The following is a 20,234-nucleotide window of genomic DNA, read 5'->3' as shown; positions in this document are numbered from 1 at the left end:
GCTCTGTCTCTGTGGACACCCTGTCAAGGGGGTTGGGGAGGTCCTGCTCCTCAGTTGTTTAAGAATAAGCCCTGAGGTTCAGGATAGATCAGCCTCAATTGCCCAAAAAAGGTGATCACTGACTCAAGTGAGGCCCATCCTTTCACAAAGGACCTATGTGTCACCTGTGAAGATGTCTGTGGTTCCACTCAGAAGCTTCCCAAGGTTGTACCACTTTCTCTGTTGTATTCACCCTAGGTCTAGGGCAAAGCTGAGTTATGGAGTAGGGAGGGGCTGGGGGCCGGAGCATTGTGGTTACAGGAATTCAGGTGGCTGGGATGCTACCTCAGATGTGGGCTGCCTCTGTGACAGACTTCTCCCAGGACCTTCTGTCCCAGAGCCAGCACTAAGTTGCAGTGTGGAATGGATGGAGCCAAGGTACTCTAGCTGGGAGACAAACTGCTACATATTGCTGGTCAAACTGACAATGGCTGCCACTGGCTCAACCAGATCACACCATCTGGGCTCTTGGTGTAGCCTGATGGGTCCTTTCCCAGGGCCTGACTGCTGGAGATTCAGCACACAGCCACCACACATTCTTATGATGCCACCCCTTGCACATTCTGACACAATATGGCTGTGGCTCTAAGCAGATCATACCGCAGCCTTCCTGGTCTGTCTCTGCATAGCTAGACTGGGTCATGCCAGTCTGTGGTGTGGAGTAAGCAGAACTGGGGCGTTCATCCCTTGGACTGGGAAGTACGGTGAGGTGGCAGCAGCCAGGGCAAGGCTCTCTCCACTCTGATTGCTAGCAAGCCAGCACACAGGCACTACTTGCAAGTCTACACTTCTCCAGGGCCTTCTCTCTCAGCAGACCTCCCAGCAGGAAGGGAGCCTGTCTCCCCTGCTCAGGACCCCAGGACCTGGATGCTCAGATTGAGGCTCAATCTGCTCGCTCCCCAGGGTGAGGGTCACCCACTTGAACCTGCTTTTCCTTAAAGATCCCTTCTAAGGGAGCGACCTGATGCCCATTTTTCCCATCCTATCAACTACATGGAGACCTCTGTTGCAGGCTTGGTTGTATAGGAGCACTTGTGCCAGTTTCCAGTTAGCTTTCCATGAGAATTTTTCCACATATAGGTGTATTTTCGATGTGTTTGTGTGAGTACATGAGTTCTACAACCTCCTACTCTGCCATCGTGACCTGTATTTAATTGACTCAATGTGGTTAGCTGCCTTTTCAGATACAAATGAGAACTAAATCCTAACTCATCAAATTGATGAAAATAAATAAATGTTTGAATTGTTTATATTTTACATTTCACTTACGATTCTAATCCCGCCTGCTCAGTTTCCAAGGGCTGAATTCGTTCCAGGACATGGGAGTACTGGACATTGGCTTTAACCCAGGCAGCCAAAGGAGCAGCTGCAGTACTGGCACGCTTAGCATTCTGAAAAATACATCAGAAATTATCCACATCCTACCTTAATTCCAAATGAAAGCAAAGTCAATTTTTTTTTTTTTTTTTTTTTTTGTCTTTTGCCTTTTTAGGGCTGTGGCATGTGGAGGTTCCCAGGCTAGGGATGGGAGCTATAACTGCCAAACACAGCCACAGTCACAGCCATGTCAGATCTGAGCACATCTGTGACCCACATCACAGCCCACGGCAATGTCGGATCCTTAACCCACTGAGTGAGGCCAGGGATCGAACCCATGTCCTCATGGATCCTAGTTGGGTTCGTTAACCACTGAGCCACGCCGGAAACTCCACAAAGTCAACTCTTTAATTTGTTTAATCATTTATCTCATATAATGAAGTTTTTGGTTTATATCTAAAATAAAAATAAAATTAGTTATTATTTTGATTAAGTGAAAAATACAAAAACTACTTTTTGCTTAAAAGTAAATCCCTCTGAACCACATATACTCTTTAATACAACGGCATTTTATTGACATAAGTAATTACCAGTCACATATGCTATCTACAACAATGCTGAAACATCAAATCTTTTTCTTCTATGCATGGGATAGATCTTTATTCAATAAAAGCAACTTGGAAACTACTGTTGTAAGTGTCAAAAGCACATACATAAGAAGTAAATAAAAGAAAAACATCAGAATCATGGAATTTAAAACCAGATACAGGTATCTCAACAGAGATAAATGTTATTATATGAAAAATAAACAGGAAGAAAGAAAAGCACACCAGGCAAATTAGAAGTTATGACAAGCTAGGAACAGCAGATTATAAGATTGAAAACCTGACGCCAATCCATTTACCTAATTCTTCCGGTGAATGCTTCCCAGCCATAATACTTAATTACAACTTATTATTTTAAATTTTTAATTTTCAAGGCAAACTAAACAATCAATAGTGATAAGGCATCACATATTAATGAGCAGAATATTACATAGTAAGGAAAGAGAATTTAAATCATAACTGTTAAAAATTACCTTTGGATCAAAAGATCCTTTATTTTTAAAGAGAAGTTCTTCAACACTCTCTCTTATTTCCTTTGGAATATTTCGTGCATCAAAGGTTGCTATGTCTTCTCTCACACCTCTTTTTGCAAGAAAACTAAAATTAAAGCATATTATTTTAAATATATAAATAAACTTTGCTATTTTAAACAAAAATGCCAATTTAACAAGGTGGTGTATAAATAAACTTTTAATCTATTAGTTAACAAAAATAAGGTACTAAAGTATTTAAGATTCTAATGTACCATCTCTCATTTTTGATAGATGAGGAGCTCCAGAAAGATGCACAACAGTTTTCCTAATGTTCTGTCAACAAACTAAAGCAGTAAAATGAAGGAATTATAACTGCGTTACTCTATTTACACCCCTCTATGTGAACTCCTGTGTACTAATATGTTCTCGGATATGCAAGAACATTTTTTGACTCCTTTCTAAGATAAATATGTTAAAGTGCTCCCTCAATCTAAATCTCCTTTCCCATCTTGATATAGAAAAAGGACTCTACTATCAAACTAAGTCATAAAATGGAATTGATATTGACATAAACCATAATTCCATTATTATACCGTGAAATCCAAACCTGAATAGTTGCATACCGAGTTAATATTCCGCCTTTTCTCTATCAGTTTACATTTCCCTTACAGATATATTTTTGTGTTTCTGTTATTTTTTGGCCACACCCATGGCATACGTCCGTTCCCCGGCCAGGGATCATACCCAGTGGTAGCTGCAACCTACGCCATAGCTATGGCAACCCACTGCACCAGGCCAGGGATCAAACCCACAATGCCACAGAGACAATGCTAAATCCTTAACCTGCTGTGCCACAGTGGGAAATCCACATCTCTCTTATTTATGGGGCTCTCGCTCACTCTGTGTCACTGTCTCTGCCAAGAATACAAGACTCTTTCAAGAACAGCAACTGTATTTTCTTCTTCAGTAAATCAAAGTAAACACAATGCCCTGTACTGTTTGGGGACCAAATAAATGATTATGTTTATTGAGATGTTCTTTAAGATTTTAAGGCATTCTTTTTCTCCTCTTGACACTTTTAAAAATCACTTATGGAGAAGGAAAATATTGATCTTGATATATTATTAGATAGACTATCTTGAAATATGAGAGGAAAGTGTTTAACCAGACATTTAGATGAAATTTGGTTTGAGAAACTATATAAGAAAATTTTTAAAATATGAAGGAATGTGTAATTCATTGATGAAATAACATTTTTCACAAATTCAAAAACTCACCTTTTCATGCTCACCCAAGATGTATCAAAGATGCCCATCAATCTTAAAACTCCTTCAAGAATGTCTCTGATTACATCAGGTGGCATTCGCAGTGAACGAATTTCTGAAAGCGATTCTGGCTTAATGTTTCCAACTGCTAGTTTAGCTTCATTGACCAGAGGCTCAAAAAACAAAAATGGCATTTTTACTTTCAAAAAATATATATGAAAAAAATCACTAACTCCTTCCAAATTATCTTTTATTGTCATTTTAAAAAATTGCTCCAGCTATTAATATATTTTCTCTCCAAATACCAAAACGCTCTAAAACACACAGAGTACAAAATGTCCAAGTTGAGAAAGTAGGAGATTTTGCTACCATAACTACAATAGCCTAATTTGGAAAATCTTTTTTGTTTGGAAACAATGCCCATATTGAAGAGGCTCCATATAATCTAAGACTTGTTGGCTAATTTAATCAAGTCTCAAGGTGGGGTGGAAATAAAAAGTCTAAGAGTTTGTCTTAATTTATCTACAAAATATTTTTTCTTCTATAGTCAAAACAACATGGTTCATAGAAAACAAATAACTACCTTCAGTGAATTTGATTACTTCCCTAACAGGCTTTCCTTCCTGCTTCTCTTTTATAAATAGTATTCTGAGTGAAAGCTACATTTGAAAATATTATTAGAAAATAACTTCACAAATAATGTTTAAATTCCTATATAAAGTTGGTGATCTAAAATGTAAACAGCTCTTAGCATGTTTTCTTTTTTTAAACATACCTGTACTTCTTTTAATTCATCATCAATTTTGTTTTTTCTTTCTTCAATTTTAATGACTTCTTCTGCTATTTTGTGCTTTAGTCTCTCAAGTTCTGTCTTTTGCTCACTAGCATCCTATAGGAATATTTAAATAGCATGCCAATGAATTTTAATGCATTCAATATTTAGAATCATGATATGAAAATTGTTATTTTAAAATAGCTTTTCTTATCATGTGCTTTTCTAATATTAACTGACATGAGAGTTTATAAAATGCCTGGGAAATTGATAATATAATTTACTCTATATTTACTCTCAGGAAGTATGCTTTATTTGATTTAATTTTTTCTGAATAGCAAAGCAATAAATGCTTATTATATAAAAGTCAAACACGTCAGAAATGCATTATTTAGAAAATGATCATAATAATATACATTTAACACCCATAACAACCCAGAGGCCAATACTATTGTACTCATTTCATAAACAAGGAAACTAAAAATATAAGTCTTCTATAATATTACCAGTAGAATACTAACAATTCTTAGAGGCTAACTATAGTATAATAGAAGTTTATGTTTCAATAGTTTTAGACAAAAATTAACTGAATCATGACACAATAATATAGCAAATATATGAACAAAAATTAGTAAAGATTCAAAGAACACTAAATTACATATTAATAACACACGACCTCTTTGCTCATGAATACAAAAATCAAAGGTCCTACATATATAAAAATACTTGAATACTATATATGTTTATCTTGGGTTTATTCATATTATTGAAAAACCAAAGAGGAAATTCATCAAAAAAACCAAAAAACTTTTCAAGAGTCCTTACAATAGTGGTTCTCAACCATACTACAATCATTCAGGGAGCTTAAAAACTAATGCTTGGTGTCCTTGGATGTTTTCTAGATTTATGGTAGTAACCATGTCACTATATATATATATATGGAATCATTATGTTATACAAATGAAATTAATATGAGTCAATTATATCTCAGAAAAAAAAGAAGAAAAAGAAACGACAGAGTTCTCTCTTTCTCTTTCTGCCTGAACTGGGAAAAACAAATTTCCGTTGTTAAAGTCAACAACAACAGAACTAACTCTTGGTGCTCTATTGCCAAACATGTTGATCCTTCAGACACCTGATATATCAGTTTCATTGCAATTTTCTACCTCCCACAAGCATTTCTACCTTTGTATTTCTGCAACCACTCTTCAACAGGGAAATTTCTCTGCTCCATCTCCACTATATCAAAATCCTTCCTAGGTGAAAGAAGATCTGGATTTGGGATTACCAGGTCAAGGACTAAGGAGCTAAGGTCTAGAATGAGGCCTCATACTAAAAACAAGGAGATTACAGGTCCTTGATAACCATAATTAAACATCTTTTTATATATTTATTAGCCCCTTAATATGTCTTCTTTTATGAAGGGAAGGTTAGAATCTTTTGCCTATTTTTAAATTGAATTGTTAGTGTTACTGAGTTGTAATCATTTGTATATATACTGGCTACAAGTCTTTTATCAGATATACGTTTGTAAATATTTTCTCCCTGTCTATGCCTTGCCTTTTCATTTTCTTTTAAATTTATTTCAAAGAGCAGAAGTTTTTAACTGCAATGTGGGCCAATTTACCACTTTTTTTCTTCTTCTATTTTGGTATCACATCTAAGAAATCTTTGCCTCACCCAATAGCAGAAAGATTTTCTGCCATGTTTTCTTCTACAGTTTTATAATTTTATGCTATACATTTAAGTCTATGATCCCTACCGAGTTACTTTTCACATAGCTGTAAGGTAAAGGTCAGAAGGTTTTTTTCCTCTCTACATGGATATCCAAATATTCCACTATCATTTTTTTTAAAAAGATCATCCTTTACCCATGTCTGTATAAAATCAATTGACTATGTATGTGTGAGTCTGTATCTGGAATCCACAGTGTTCCAATAACCTTTATAGCCAGTATCACCCTGCCTTGATGACTGCAGCTTGACAGTACGTATTTATATCATAAGCCCTACAATTTTGTTATTTTTAAGACATTTCGTACCATTTACTTTTATTGAGACATATATACTGGTCTGATAAAAACTAAAGTTAATTTAAATAAGAGGCATTAGACTTGCAATAAGGTTAACAGTCACCCACATGGAGATGGGGAAATATATTTAAGACCACAATCAGGGAGGTAAACATAACAAAATTTAATGATTCATTAGACGTATGGAATGAGAGGGTAGAAGTTCAACATGAGTTACAAGTTCTGTCTTGAATAATTAACTGTATCATAGTGTCATAACCCAAGGAAAAGGAATACAGGACAGGAAGTTATGAGTTCAGTTTTGAACCTGTTTCAAATTGTAATGCTCATGGGACTTTCAAGGAGACATCTCTAACAGATTACTGGCTAAGTCTTTAGCTCAGAGGAGGGACTAAGGATGAGGGACAAAGACGATGAATTTGGTGGTAATATGTAATCAGTAGTAAAAGGCAAAGGATGGGTAAGAACATCCTGAGAGGGTGTGCAAATGTAAAAGAAAGCCCTAGCAAGAAAGAATCAGAGAAACTTCCTTCGAAAGAGTCCAATAAAAGAAAAGCAATGCTAAAAGAGGACATAATCAAACTATAAAAAGTCATGAAAGTATAAACAGAATGAATAAAGACTTATAAATCTTGAGAATATAAAAAGCAGGGGGAGTTCCTGTCATGGCGCAGTAGTTAATGAATCCGACTAGGAACCATGAGGTTGAGGGTTCGATCCCTGCCCTTGCTCAGTGGGTTAAGGATCTGGCATTGCCGTGAGCTGTGGTGTAGGTTGCAGACATGGCTCGGATCCCAAGTTGCTGTGGCTCTGGCTTAGGCTGGCGGCTACAGCTCCGATTTGGCCCCTAGCCTAGGAACCTCCATGTGCCACGGGAGCAGCCCAAAAAACACCAAAAAGACAAAAAAAAAAAAAAAAAAAAAAAAAAGTCATGAAAGTATAAACAGAATGAATAAAGACATACATCTTGAGAATATAAAAAGCAAGGAAAAACCTTTGAAGCCTGAATAACATTAAGAAAAAATAAAAGGAAATATTAACTAACAGAGGATAAACAAAACCAGTTACAGAAAAACCTACATTAATTTAAAATGGTTATGTTTTTATATTTACAGGGTTTAGATAAATTAGTGTATGGTCAACTGAGGAGATTATAGTTATGATTTTAAACTATATGGGAAAATAACACACTCTTCCACAAAAGTTTAAGTACACAAACATCATTAGTCTACTAAGCATAGACAAGCAGTATTTTTTTGAAATCTACATAAATGAAACTTATTTCTCATACTGACTGACAATCAGTCACAAATGCCCTTCCTATTGTTTGCATTTCTGTGCTTACTCTAGACATTACCTGCATTGATACTGTGATCTCCTGAAGTGCAGCATCTGCCTCATCTTGCTTGGTTTTAAGTAATACATTTTGTTCTCCAGCTTTCCTGTTTAGTTCATCCACAAGAGCTTTAGCTTCATTTAGTTTAGATACACCAGCCTACATCAATAAAACATTGACAATATTAAAAGAAAAGGAATTTGATATCCATACAATAAACGAAGTCTATAAGAAATAGTCAAACAAAAATGTAAATACATACATATACCACAGTTGCAGGTAGACTTGGGTTTTGTCTTATTACTAGTTATAATAATTTATTCAACTGTCTAATCATTAAGATGTAGTGAAAGACTTCACAGAGGCTTTAAGTAAATATATATTTTGAGGCATCACAGTAAAGCTGAACAAACCAAGACAGAGAGTTTAAACAGTGGTGTTTTTACTCATTGCATTGGATAGGAAAGGAAATAAAAAGAAGAAAAAACTCAGTAAACCTTTCCCATTTGTCAGTTACATTAATTGGGCAAAAGGACTCAGGGACTACTCTTTTTATACTGGACATGACTTAGTTTTATCTGTTCACCACCCGCCTATTTTATAAGATACTGCCTCCCATAGAGTTCTGGTAAGTGATCCCTCAAAATGCCTCAGCTATTCTTTGGGTGGTTGACCCCACCCTATCCCTTTTAACAGCCCCATTCCACTGCCCCTGGATAATCTAAGGAATGAACACAAAAAATATTTTCTCTCTTCTTTAATATGATTGGGTTTTTGTCATATAACAAATCAGAAGATTTGGAGAGACTGTAATAGCAAAAAAGGAATGTAACAAGTATTTATGGAGCACCCCGCATAGAGGCCAGGCATCATGCTGGTCCTTAACAAATGCATCTTGTCGAACGTACTCAACACAGCTACCAATGACCAAATTAAACTGCAACTCAGCGAGTTTAAGCAATTTACCTAAAACACCATAGAGAACAAACCAGGAAATTAACCCTCCCAAAATATACACAGTTAGTGATGTAATATAAATGAATCATTAGAAAGATAAAGATAATTTTGTCAATTAATGGTTCCTAGTTTACTACCCTCACCAAAAGAAGTAGGGACTTTGGAGAAGAAATGCTCTCTGACAGCATCTGAGGTTGACATTCTAACAACATGTTTAAGTTTAAGCTCTACAATTAGAGAAATACAGAAAGCCAAGTGTTCAGAATGTAATAAGTGACATAAAAAGAATGTTACTTTAAATTTAAAATGTATTATAAAGCATAATCTTGCATATTATGTTTTAATAAGTGTTTCTGAATCTCTAAAATACTTTCATGTGAAAAAGACATTTAAGGACAGCACCTTAAGCTACCAAAAGTACATCAATACCATTATAATACCAAGAAAAGAATTAATTATTCAATAAAAAAACTATTATTACAATATTATAATCTTGTAGGCAATATAGATAGATTAGTGAGACAGCTTTCCAAGATATATAAAATAGCACAATAATTACTTATATTAAGTAGGTGCCATAGGCAACATGGCATTGTGATTTGCATAATCCTTATCCCCTATAAATAGAAAAAAATAACAAGATTGCCAATATTGTACCTGCAAGTGACTTTGTCTTTTTAATAATTCCTTTTTCTTGCTGCTACTAATTGAAGAATACACACGTAAAAAGGTCATGTATCGGCTTGGTGTAGCACCGTATGCTTTACAAGACTCATGGATTAATAAAAATAATTTTAGAAAATCAGGATCAACTAGAAAGAGAAAAACCAAAATATATGCATGAGCCATTAAAAATTAGAAAGAATCTTAACTATATCTCTTACCCAACACTTCTACTCAATATAATTATAAATATGAGATAATATCTTTGCTTAAAGGTGCACAGGCATTCCTACATATCAATTCACATCTTCCATTTTTCCTTATGAATTTGAATTAATTTCAATGATTTCTATCCTTCCACTGTTATATATTTCCTGATAAGTTTTACTGCTGTGAGAAAGATAAATCTACAATTTGTCATAAAATATAAATTAATTGGGACTGTGTAACATGTAATTCAAAAGTAAGTTCAATAAAAGATACTTGAATGGAAAAGAGATACCAAACCAAATAAAACCCATCCCATCCACTCTTATTTATACAAAGAGAAATAAGATTTCAAAAGACAGAGTTCCTGTCATGGCTCAGCAGAAACGAATCTGACTAGCATCTATGAGGACTCAGGTTCGATCCCTGGCTTTGCTCAGTGGGTTAAGGATCTGGATTGCTGGGAGCTGTTGTGTAGGTTGCAGAAGCGGCTCTGACCCCACATTGCTGTGGCTGTGGCTCAGGCCTGCAGCTACAGCTCACATTCAACTCCTCGCCTGGGAACCTCCATATGCCACAGATGCGGCCCTAAAAAGACAAAAAAAGAAAGAAAAGAAATAAACAAAAGCCAAAAAGTTAATAACAAGCTCCCATTAGATTCAATGTATATATATAACAAACACATCATCTCTCTCTCACTGCCTCAACCTATTTCCCTCTGTATTTCCTACCCCAGTGAATAAAATCAACTTCTAATGAATTTTCTAAGCAGAACCCTGAGGAATATCCTTGACTCCTCCCTCTTCCTTGCATGCCACAGACATTACATAACCAAGTCCTCTTTAGATCACCTCTTAGTATCTTCTTAAGTCCATTCCTTCCTGTTACATTACAAAGCAATAGCCTTCTGCAATAGTCTATGGTATCTTTGGTTTCTCTGTACACCAATCTATTTTCAATAAATGAAGAAGGAGGTGGACACAGAGACTTCTGTTTCTAAAACAAGATTCTGGTTACAACTCTACTAAAATTTCTCAATTATCCCAAGCCACCTACAAGTTAGAATCCAAATTCCCTCCTTGGCATGACATGGAAGGCTCGTCATTATCCAACTCTGCGTTTTTCTCTTCATCTAGTACTCCACAATGTATATATCCTATGTTTCAGCCCTTTAGGATAGTTATAGTTCCATAAAAATGCCTATTTTATTTCTTCAAGCCTTTTCCACACACATCACTCTGACTAGAATGACCTTCCCCAAACTGTCTGTCTGGGCAATGTCCATTCCCTATAATATCTGCTAGTTAGAAGCTTTACTTTCTAATGTACTTCATAGGCTTCTACCATCACTCATCTTGGTATATTAAAGTTTTATGTTTAAATGTAACATAATTCTTGCTATCATTAGACTACCCTAAGTCATCTCCAATATCCAATCTGGTACCTAACATAAAACAAATTCAGTAAATATTTGATTAGATGGTTATATTAAATAAATGAATAAATATGCTGTGGTATAAAAGAAAGATAAAGACCACATTAAGGATCTGGTGTCACTGCTGTGGCACAAGTTCAATCCCTAGGAATTTCCTCATGTGACAAGTGTAGCCAAAAAAGACAACGCAACCACATTCAAAATTAATTTGGAAATGGAGAAAATAATGAGAACATCACAGTTAAGAAATATTATATCCGGAGTTCCCGTTGTGGCGCAGTGGTTAACGAATCCGACTAGGAACCATGAGGTTGTGGGTTCGGTCCCTGCCCTTGCTCAGTGGGTTAACGATCCGGCGTTGCCGTGAGCTGTGGTGTAGGTTGCAGACGCGGCTTGGATCCCGCGTTGCTGTGGCTCTGGTGTAGGCCGGTGGCTACAGCTCCGATTCAACCCCTAGCCTGGGAACCTCCATATGCCGCAGGAGCGGCCCAAGAAATAGCAACAACAACAACAAAAAGACAAAAGACAAAAAAAAAAAAAAAAAAAAAGAAATATTATATCCACACTCAAAAAATCACAACATACTTTTGCATGTAAATTGAGTGCTTTGACATATCTAAGTGACAAGATAATACAAAAAGTTAAGGTTATTAGACAAAAACCCTAAACAACATAAGTAAGTCCTTCGGATCACTTGGGTCAAAAATATAATTTTTTAATTGCTTAATTTCAAATAACAGACACTCTGTTAAGTTCTATATAAAATAACATAAACATTAGTTTAAAAATAAAGAAGACTTTTAAAGTTTAGTTTGCATCAAAAGGAATCTAACTTTGTTAGTTTAGAGTTATTCAAATCCATAATCATCATGAATCTTTAATAGATCTGTAACATTAGAAAATGACAATTATTTCACCAATAAAAATCAAATAAAATCAATTTCATTAAAATACTACCTGCATTTTTTTTCTTTTCTTCTTTTCTTTTTTTGTCACTATACTTTTCTTGACCACCTGTTTCACTGAGTAACATTTCCGGTATCTACAACAGGAAGGGAATTTCTTTAAGCATCAATTCAGCATGAAATAGTTTGAAGTAAATCCAGTATCAGAGGTTAAAAAAAATTTAATACAAAAAAAACCAAAAACTGTCAATTGGACTTTTCTTCTAGCATTCTTTTCAGACTAAGAGAAAAAAAATCAGTCTTTAGATGACTTTATTTTGTAGTCTAGATTTTGACACACATCGACCCACTGATTGCAAATTAATAACCTATAGGAAAAGCTCCAACACATCACTTGAAAAAATTACTTTATGAAATAAAGAAAATCACAAATTTGACTGAATTAGAAAATAATCACAGATGCCATTTAAAATCATAACATTTAGCATCAAATTAATAAAATGCTTTCATGAAATAAAAGAATAGGAATAATTCTTAGCTTTCTTAAATAAGAAATAGCTAAAAGTAAATAAAAATAACTTCATAATTGATAATTAACATAACTGACTCAACAAAATTGATAATCCTAAAATCAATCTGTTGTCCAGCTATAGCTAGGTTTTTGCCACTATCACAATAAGAAAATAAAAAGCTTCATGAATATATACCATTATTATTTAAGAAAACATTATAGGAGTTCCCATCGTGGCGCAGTGGAAACGAATCTGATTAGGAACCATGAGGTTGTGCGTTCGATCCCTGGCCTCCCTCAGTGGGTTAAGGATCCGGCATTGCCATGAGCTTTTGTGGTGTAGGTTGCAGACTCGGATCAGGTCTGGTATTGCTGTGGCTGTGGTGTAGGCCTGCAGCAATAGCTCCAATTAGACCCCTAGCCTGGGAACCTCCATATGCCACAGAGGTGGCCCTAAAAAGACAAAAGACAAAAAAAAAAAATTATAATCTTATAAGAGCACTATTTTAAAATATACAAAAAAATTAAACACTCAGTTTTCAGAAAAAAATTAAATTAGTAGAACTCTGAAATTTTAAAATTAAGCCAAAAACCTTAAACTTCTTTCACCTGATACAGTTCAGAACAAGAGAAAGTACAAGTAATCTAGGGAATTAGGTAAAAAAATCATTTTTTTTAATTCCTCTGAAATAAAACGTTAAAAGTTCCCTTAACTAATGGAAAGTTTCAAAGTGCTATGATTCTTGAGCCAAAGAATATTTTTCCTCAGATACCTTCACTGATTTCTAAAAAATCACTGAAGCCACTGGGAGAATATTTTAAATTAGGCACTTTCAGATCCATGGAAATTTGTTTCTTTGGAAACTCACTTTCTTTAAAATACCCTATCCCTTATGTTAGCATAATTGTGGTAATCGTTTCACAACATATACATATGTCAAAACATATGCCTTAAGTATATACGATTTCTATGTGTCAATTATACATCAATAAAGCTGGGAAGGGAGGGAAACAGTTCACATCTAAACAATAGCCTTCATTAGTAAAGTATTCCTGCCCGGATTCACCCACATTCCCCTTTGCTTCCACTTTCTCTCCTTAGAGATAAAAATGGCACTTTCTAAAAAGACCTGAATGGGTATATTAACCTTATTAATTCCTACTAGTACTCTCACCTCTAATTCCTTGAATTCCTCTCCTTCTGTTATCTTATCTGCCACCTATTCTACAGGCACTCACTCCCACCTCAAAAGGTCATATCCTGAGACCCTGTCATTTTCAGTAACAATTTCATCATCTCACTTCCTTTTTTTTTGCTTTTTTTTTGCTTTTTAGGGCCGCGCCCATGGCATATGGAGGTTCCCAGGCTAGGGGCCGAATTGGAGCTACAGCTTCCAGCCTACACCACAGCCATAGATAGCAACATCAGATCTGAGCCACATCTGTGACCTACACCACAGCTCACGGCAACACAGGATCCTTAACCCACTAAGCGAGGCCAGGGATTGAACCTGCAATCTCATGGTACCTAGTAGGATTCGTATCCACTGTGCCACAACAGGAACTCCCATCATCTCACTTTCAAACATCCATCCCACTCTTCTACCATTGTACTTACTCCTCCCTTCCCAGTTCATTCCATTTACAAGGTTAATAATCCTCAGACTCCACCAAGACCTACAATCTATTAAGCCAACGACCTTTATACTGTCATTGCCATCTTCCTGCAATAATTTCTCGGCTCCCTTGGCCTTCCCATGCTTTGTCATACTGGAGTAGCAAAGTCCCAATCCTGGTTAAATCAAGTCACCATCCATTGCATGTCTGCACCTGTAAGTGCACGTGTAACTGGAGAAAAAACACACGACCATGCTGACTGGCCTCAACTGAACTTCGTAATCACTGACCTCAAGTGAACCCTTGAGGCTTCCTGGCTATCATACTCCTTTCTCCTAAACCTTTCACTCTTTCACTCTTCCAAATGACTATTGTGCATATCCTCTTAAATTTCTTCAGGACTCCAAAATCTCTTTTCTCAACTTTTCTTTCAACTGATAATGACACTAAGAAAATAGAAACAACCAGAAGAGTGTCCAGAGTGTCCCAATACCACACCTGCCCACCTACTTGGACCTGTGCTCCTGTACCCTGCTTTTCTTCCTGTTATTAAGAATATCGCTTCCATTCTCTAAGCAAAGGCCTATCCTTAATCCTTTAATTTCTGCATTAGATTCATATGCTGTCTACACCCAAGGATATTTTTTCTAGCAATTTTCCCTTGTCTTTCACATAACATAGATTTTTTGCTTCTTCTCTGCTTTTGCATTCCCAACAGCACATGGATATACTATAGTTTGTCCTATCTTAATCTTTATTAAAGTACGATTGATTTGCAACGCTTCTTCAATTTCTGTTGTACAGCATAGTGACCCAACCACACACAATTCCCTGTGTGTACAATAGGAGCCCACTGCCCAACCATTCCAATGTTTGTATCCACCACTAATTTTTTTAAAAAAGAAAGAAAACACTATTTTTATCCTCACTTCCTCCAGTTACTGATCCATTTTTCTCTTCTACGTTAGAACAAAATTCCTCAAGAGAGGTGAACATGTTTACTCTCTCATCTTCTCGTATTTTCTGAAACATATTTCAATGTTTTTCCTGCTACTAACTGATACAGCTTTATCAAAGTCACCAGTGACCTCCATGTTGCTAAACCCAATGATCAATTCCCAGGCCTCATCTATTTTCATGTGTAACAGTTCATCCTTTGAAATGCTGTTTTCACTTGGTGCCTGGGCTTTACTTGTCTTCACACTTTCCTGTTTTTCTATTTTCTCAGCAGCCCCTTCTAGTATTCTTTACCGATTCCTGTTCTTCATCTCAACTTTTGGGTTGAAGTGCCCCAGGGTTCAGCCTTTGTTTCTCTTCCTCCTTTTGCCAGCATTCACTCCCTTAGTGATATTCTTTTTTTTTTTTTTTTTTTTTTGCTATTTCTTGGGCCGCTCCTGCGGCATATGGAGGTTCCCAGGCTAGGGGTCGAATCGGAGCTGTAGCTGCCAGCCTATGCCAGAGCCACAGCAACGCGGGATCCGAGCCGCGTCTACAACCTACACCACAGCTCGCGGCAACGCCGGATTGTTAACCCACTGAGCAAGGGCAGGGACCGAACCCGCAACCTCATGGTTCCTAGTCGGATTCGTTAACCACTGCGCCACGACGGGAACTCCCCTTAGTGATATTCTTTTTCACAGCTTTAAATACCACCTACATTCTGATAATTCACAAATTTTTACCTGTATGTCTGACTTTTCTCCCTGAACTTATACCTCCAACTGGCTTCTCAGTCTTACAACTTGGATGTCTAACATCTCATACCTAACACATCTAAAACTGAAAGCCTCATATTCTCCTCTCAAAATGCTCTCCTTGAATTCTCCCCTTCTCAAATGACAGGTATTCCATCCTTCCAGGTGCTCAAGACAACAAACCTGGAGGTACCCCTACCTCCACACTTGCTCTTACACTGTTAGAACTACTCAGCAAATCCTCTTGTCTCAGCTGCAAAATAAATACAGTATCCACCACTTCTCACCCCCCCCTACAGTGAGAGCAAGCCATCTGGCCTCTCACCAGGACTACTGCAATAGCTTTATACTGTGTCCTCTATGGTCTCTTTTCAACTCAGAAGCCAAAGTAACCCCGTTAAAACAGTGGTTTTGCTCAAAAGCCCCCAAAGGATCCCCTTCCTTGTTTGAAAAAGGAAAAGCTACACTTTTTATAATAGCTTCCAAAGTCCCATCCTAACTGGTTTTCCTCTTACTCCCCTGTCCTCATCCCCAACTACTCTCCCCCTTGATCACTCTGTTAACAAATGAATTGGCTTCTTGTTGATCCTCAAAAATCACCAAGCAGGTTTTTATCTCAGGATCTTCACCAAGAATGCTTTCCCCCAAGATACTCCCACAAAAGAATATAAATTCTATGAGGGCTGAGACTTTTGTCTCTTTTCTTAACTAAATACCCAACATATAGAATAGTGGCACACAGGAATTCCGGTGTGGTTCAGGGTTAAGGATCCTGTCATTGCTAAGGCTCAGGGCGCTGCTGTGGTGCAGTTCACTGCTACGGCACAAGTTGGATTCCTGGCCTGGAAACGTCTGAATGCCATGGAGGTGGACAAAAATAAAATTAATAGTGGCCCATATTAGGCTTCCAATAATTCCTATTTCTTAATGAATACCTCTTGTTCTTGTGGCTTCCTCACTCTAAAATCTAAGCAAAATATCACTTCTCTTGCAAAACTTTGTCTATTACCTCAAATTACACTCCTTCCTCTGAATCATGATAGACATTAGTCTGCAGTTCTATTACGTAAAAATACAGAAATAAATGATTGGGAATATGAGTATCATTCAAAGAGATAATATTGAAAAGGATTACTTATTCAAATGAAGCCATATACAAAGCTTCCAGTTGAGACGGTGCTATGAGTTCACACCTTAAACTCATTACCCTCCAAACACATAAGAGCAATGACAGATTGCTTTTTTTTAAAGCATCTAAAATTTTTTTAAGTTAAATTTTGCTAAAATTATTGCTGTGATGTTTTTATTATAAGCTAGACTTTGACAGGCTAAGTAATAAAGTGCATAACATTTTTAAAGTACGATAAATATCTCTGTGGTCCTTAATTAAGAACATAACCTTCTACCTAAAATTCTATACCCAAACTATCATATAAAAATAATTAAATGTTATTTTCAAACATTTGAGAGATGTTCACTACCACAGTTAAGGTACTATTACAATAAATACCAAAGGGAAGTTAGGAAAACCAGTAACTTTACAAAGAAAATGTGCTTATGTTCTCTTTTCCATATTGATACATTAAACTTACTTTCTTCATACTGCTATCTGACCAACCCTCCATCCACAACACCTGGCATTTCTTATGCAAAGCTGGATTACTCTCGCAGTTTATTATGAAGTTTAAATTTGCAGAATCCATTATCAAGACAATATGTAAATTTTGTTGAATTCCTAAAAAAAGAAAATTATAATCATAAAATATTATAATAATAATAATGGATAAATCTATATCTGGGCTGGTTTTAGGAGACTAAAATTTTCTGAAATGGGGCGGTAGTAGCTCTTTATCAAAAGAACAATCTATGAAACAGTATTACAGTAAAATTTTTATTTTGGTTAAAACATACTTACAGGTGTATGTGTGTATATACGCTAAGATAAAAGATCCAGAAAGATATTCATGAAGATTAGTTTATGTGCTCTATTGCTGTTTTGTATGTTACTTTTCAAATGTGATACTGGACCCAATTTTGCAATTTTCTTTCAAAGAATTTTGTTTCAATATTCACAAGTAAAATTTGGTTTTGCTTTAGGAGAAATATATTTTCCCTGTTTCAATATCTATGTCATTTTCCCTTTGCAAAAAGGAATTTGGAAACACTCCTTCATTTTCTAAGTTTGAAAATAGTTTAAAATAGCATTGAGATGATCAGTTTCTTAAGGGGGTAGTACAATTTCCCTGTAAACTTGAAGGAGGGGAAGGAAGGGCAGCTCTTTAATAACTTTCTTTATTTCGTCAATAATAAATGTTCTTTTGAAAAAATAAAGAAGATTAATGTGATAGTAGAGTCTGGGTGGTGCCATCATTGCCATATTTTTTGCTTAGCCATTTCAGATACCTACAGTGCACATGAAACTACTTCTTTAATAATGCAAGTTTCTTTAGTTTCAAAAAAAGCTATAGAGCCTGGCACAATTTAAATAGTTCAATAATTCTCAAAGATAGGAGATACTAAGCATGAATTTTGCCAAATGGAAACAAAGTAGAGTAAATATTCCGAAGACTGTTTCTATACTTTCATCCTTCCCTTCTGTTAGTATTTTACTAATACGCTATTATTATAGGTTAGCTTTTAGGCTACTTATTTGTTATTTTATAAAAGCCCTATAAAAAAAGAAAAAAGTATAAATTACCAAATAGACCCAAGATTTAATAAGACACCCTTGCAATCTAGTGAGAAAATAGGACAAATTAAATGGTATTTATTTCCAATGAATCATACTTTAAATTGATTAATGAATTCTATGTCACTTACTATATGTGAAATAATTGAAGACTGGTCCAAAAAAACCATCCTGTGAAGCTTGATCTTTAAGAGGCAACAGCAAAGGCTCTAATTCTTCAAGAGTATAGAGTCCAGGCACTTCACCTATGGAATATTACATTTCTTTTAAGTTTAAGCTACACTAATTCAAAACACATTTTGCACACAATGCTTCTACTATTTTTATATTTAATAATCTGACATTTAGTCTCCTTTTTCCAAAAATAAACAAATCCTATCACCTCTATATTATACACAAATCTACATCTGTAGGCTTCATTTGATAAAACTCAAACTCTTAAGCGAGCCGTTCAAGACAGTTCATAAGTGAGCTAACCATCTGCTTTTCCAAGTCCTTCTCTACCTTACCCCCAAAAGACCTTGTATTTTAGCCTCAATGAACTTCTTTGTGGTCCAGAAATTTATAGAAATACTTCCTCTTCCTGGAATACATTATACCCAAAGTCTTCCTCTGCCCCTTATCTTCCCCTCAAATTATAGTTTATTCTTCAAGAAACTACTTTATCAACTGCTATGTCCATGATCCTCTCCTGACTACCCACATGCTAGGTAAGTACTCTTTCCTCCCTCCTGTAATATCCAAACATACCACTGTTTAGCATTTATCACTTTATTTAATAATGAATGAATTACTTCCCATTACTGCACAAAGAGATTCTGAATTCCCAAAGGGCAAATATTTGTTCATGATCAAATTAAACTTAGGGCATTCTTAGCAAAATATCTAAAACATAAATATTTGTTGAATGAATGAATGAATGAACTTGTACTAGAATTCAAAGAACTAGTAATGGCCTGCAAAAGAATAATGAATGTCAAATCAAAGTTGATTAAAATTTGGGAATTCCTGCTCTGACTCAGCAGGTTAAAAACCCAACATCATCTCTGTGAGGATGCAGGTTCAATCCCTGGCCTTGCTCAGTGGGTTAGGGATCCAGCATTGCTACAAGCTGATGTGTAGACTGCAGATGTGACATGGATCTAGTGTTGCTATGGCTGTGGTATAGGCCTCAGCTGCAGCTCTAATTCGACCCCTAGCCTGGGAACTTCCATGTGCCACAGGTACAACTGCTTAAAAAAAAAAAAAAAAAAAAAAAAAGATTAAAACTACAAGAATTTGATAGAGGGCCTGAGCCATGTCTTGTTCTCCACTAGAAATCCATATTTAATGAATATTTGTTAAACCAATATACTTGTAGTTTATAAGAAACTAAGATTAAGTGAAAACTCTTTTGCTACATTTATGTAGGGTCCATCACAGTCTGAATCCCTACTTTTCTTCAGGCTCACCTCAGAGGTACCAAACAATTCCCTAGTCACCAAGCATATACATATTCAAACACATGCACACATAACGTGTTCTATGTTTTTCTCTAAATTTCAGCCATACCAAGATACTCTTGATTCCTTAAATTTAGTACAGAGAGTTATATTTACATACTATCAAGCATAGGGAATGAGAATTTGAAATATAAAAAAGAGACAAAAAGGGCCGAGTATTTTCTCTGAAAGTAATTTTTGAATACTATTTTTGCCAAAAGTATTAAAAATTCACT

At 35.8% G+C, this 20,234-nt stretch overlaps 1 protein-coding gene across 12 annotated transcripts in view; it reads right to left on the bottom strand.

Moving 5' to 3' along the window:
- DYNC2H1 (dynein cytoplasmic 2 heavy chain 1) overlaps positions 1-20,234 on the bottom strand; it is a 364,937-nt gene that overhangs the window by 249,528 nt on the left and 95,175 nt on the right. For all 12 annotated transcript variants that reach the window (XR_014815142.1, XM_084975882.1, XM_084975883.1 and 9 more), the window contains 9 exons: positions 18,649-18,762; positions 17,421-17,563; positions 12,059-12,143; positions 9,454-9,608; positions 7,861-7,998; positions 4,475-4,588; positions 3,712-3,872; positions 2,435-2,558; positions 1,309-1,430 (listed from right to left, as the gene is read on the bottom strand). Coding sequence is in view for 11 of the 12 variants with exons in the window: in XM_084975882.1 (XP_084832008.1) it covers positions 1,309-1,430; positions 2,435-2,558; positions 3,712-3,872; positions 4,475-4,588; positions 7,861-7,998; positions 9,454-9,608; positions 12,059-12,143; positions 17,421-17,563; positions 18,649-18,762 (1,156 nt within the window). In the remaining variant the exon portion in view is untranslated. The remainder of the gene's footprint in view (positions 1-1,308; positions 1,431-2,434; positions 2,559-3,711; positions 3,873-4,474; positions 4,589-7,860; positions 7,999-9,453; positions 9,609-12,058; positions 12,144-17,420; positions 17,564-18,648; positions 18,763-20,234) is intronic.

Source organism: Sus scrofa, chromosome 9 (assembly GCF_054392235.1).
Source record: "Sus scrofa isolate SSC_HxYL_T2T_F1_AM1 chromosome 9, Sscrofa_HxYL_maternal_Yorkshire_Landrace_v2.0, whole genome shotgun sequence".
NCBI lineage: Eukaryota > Metazoa > Chordata > Mammalia > Artiodactyla > Suidae > Sus > Sus scrofa.
This window is presented reverse-complemented; position numbering and strand designations above follow the sequence as displayed.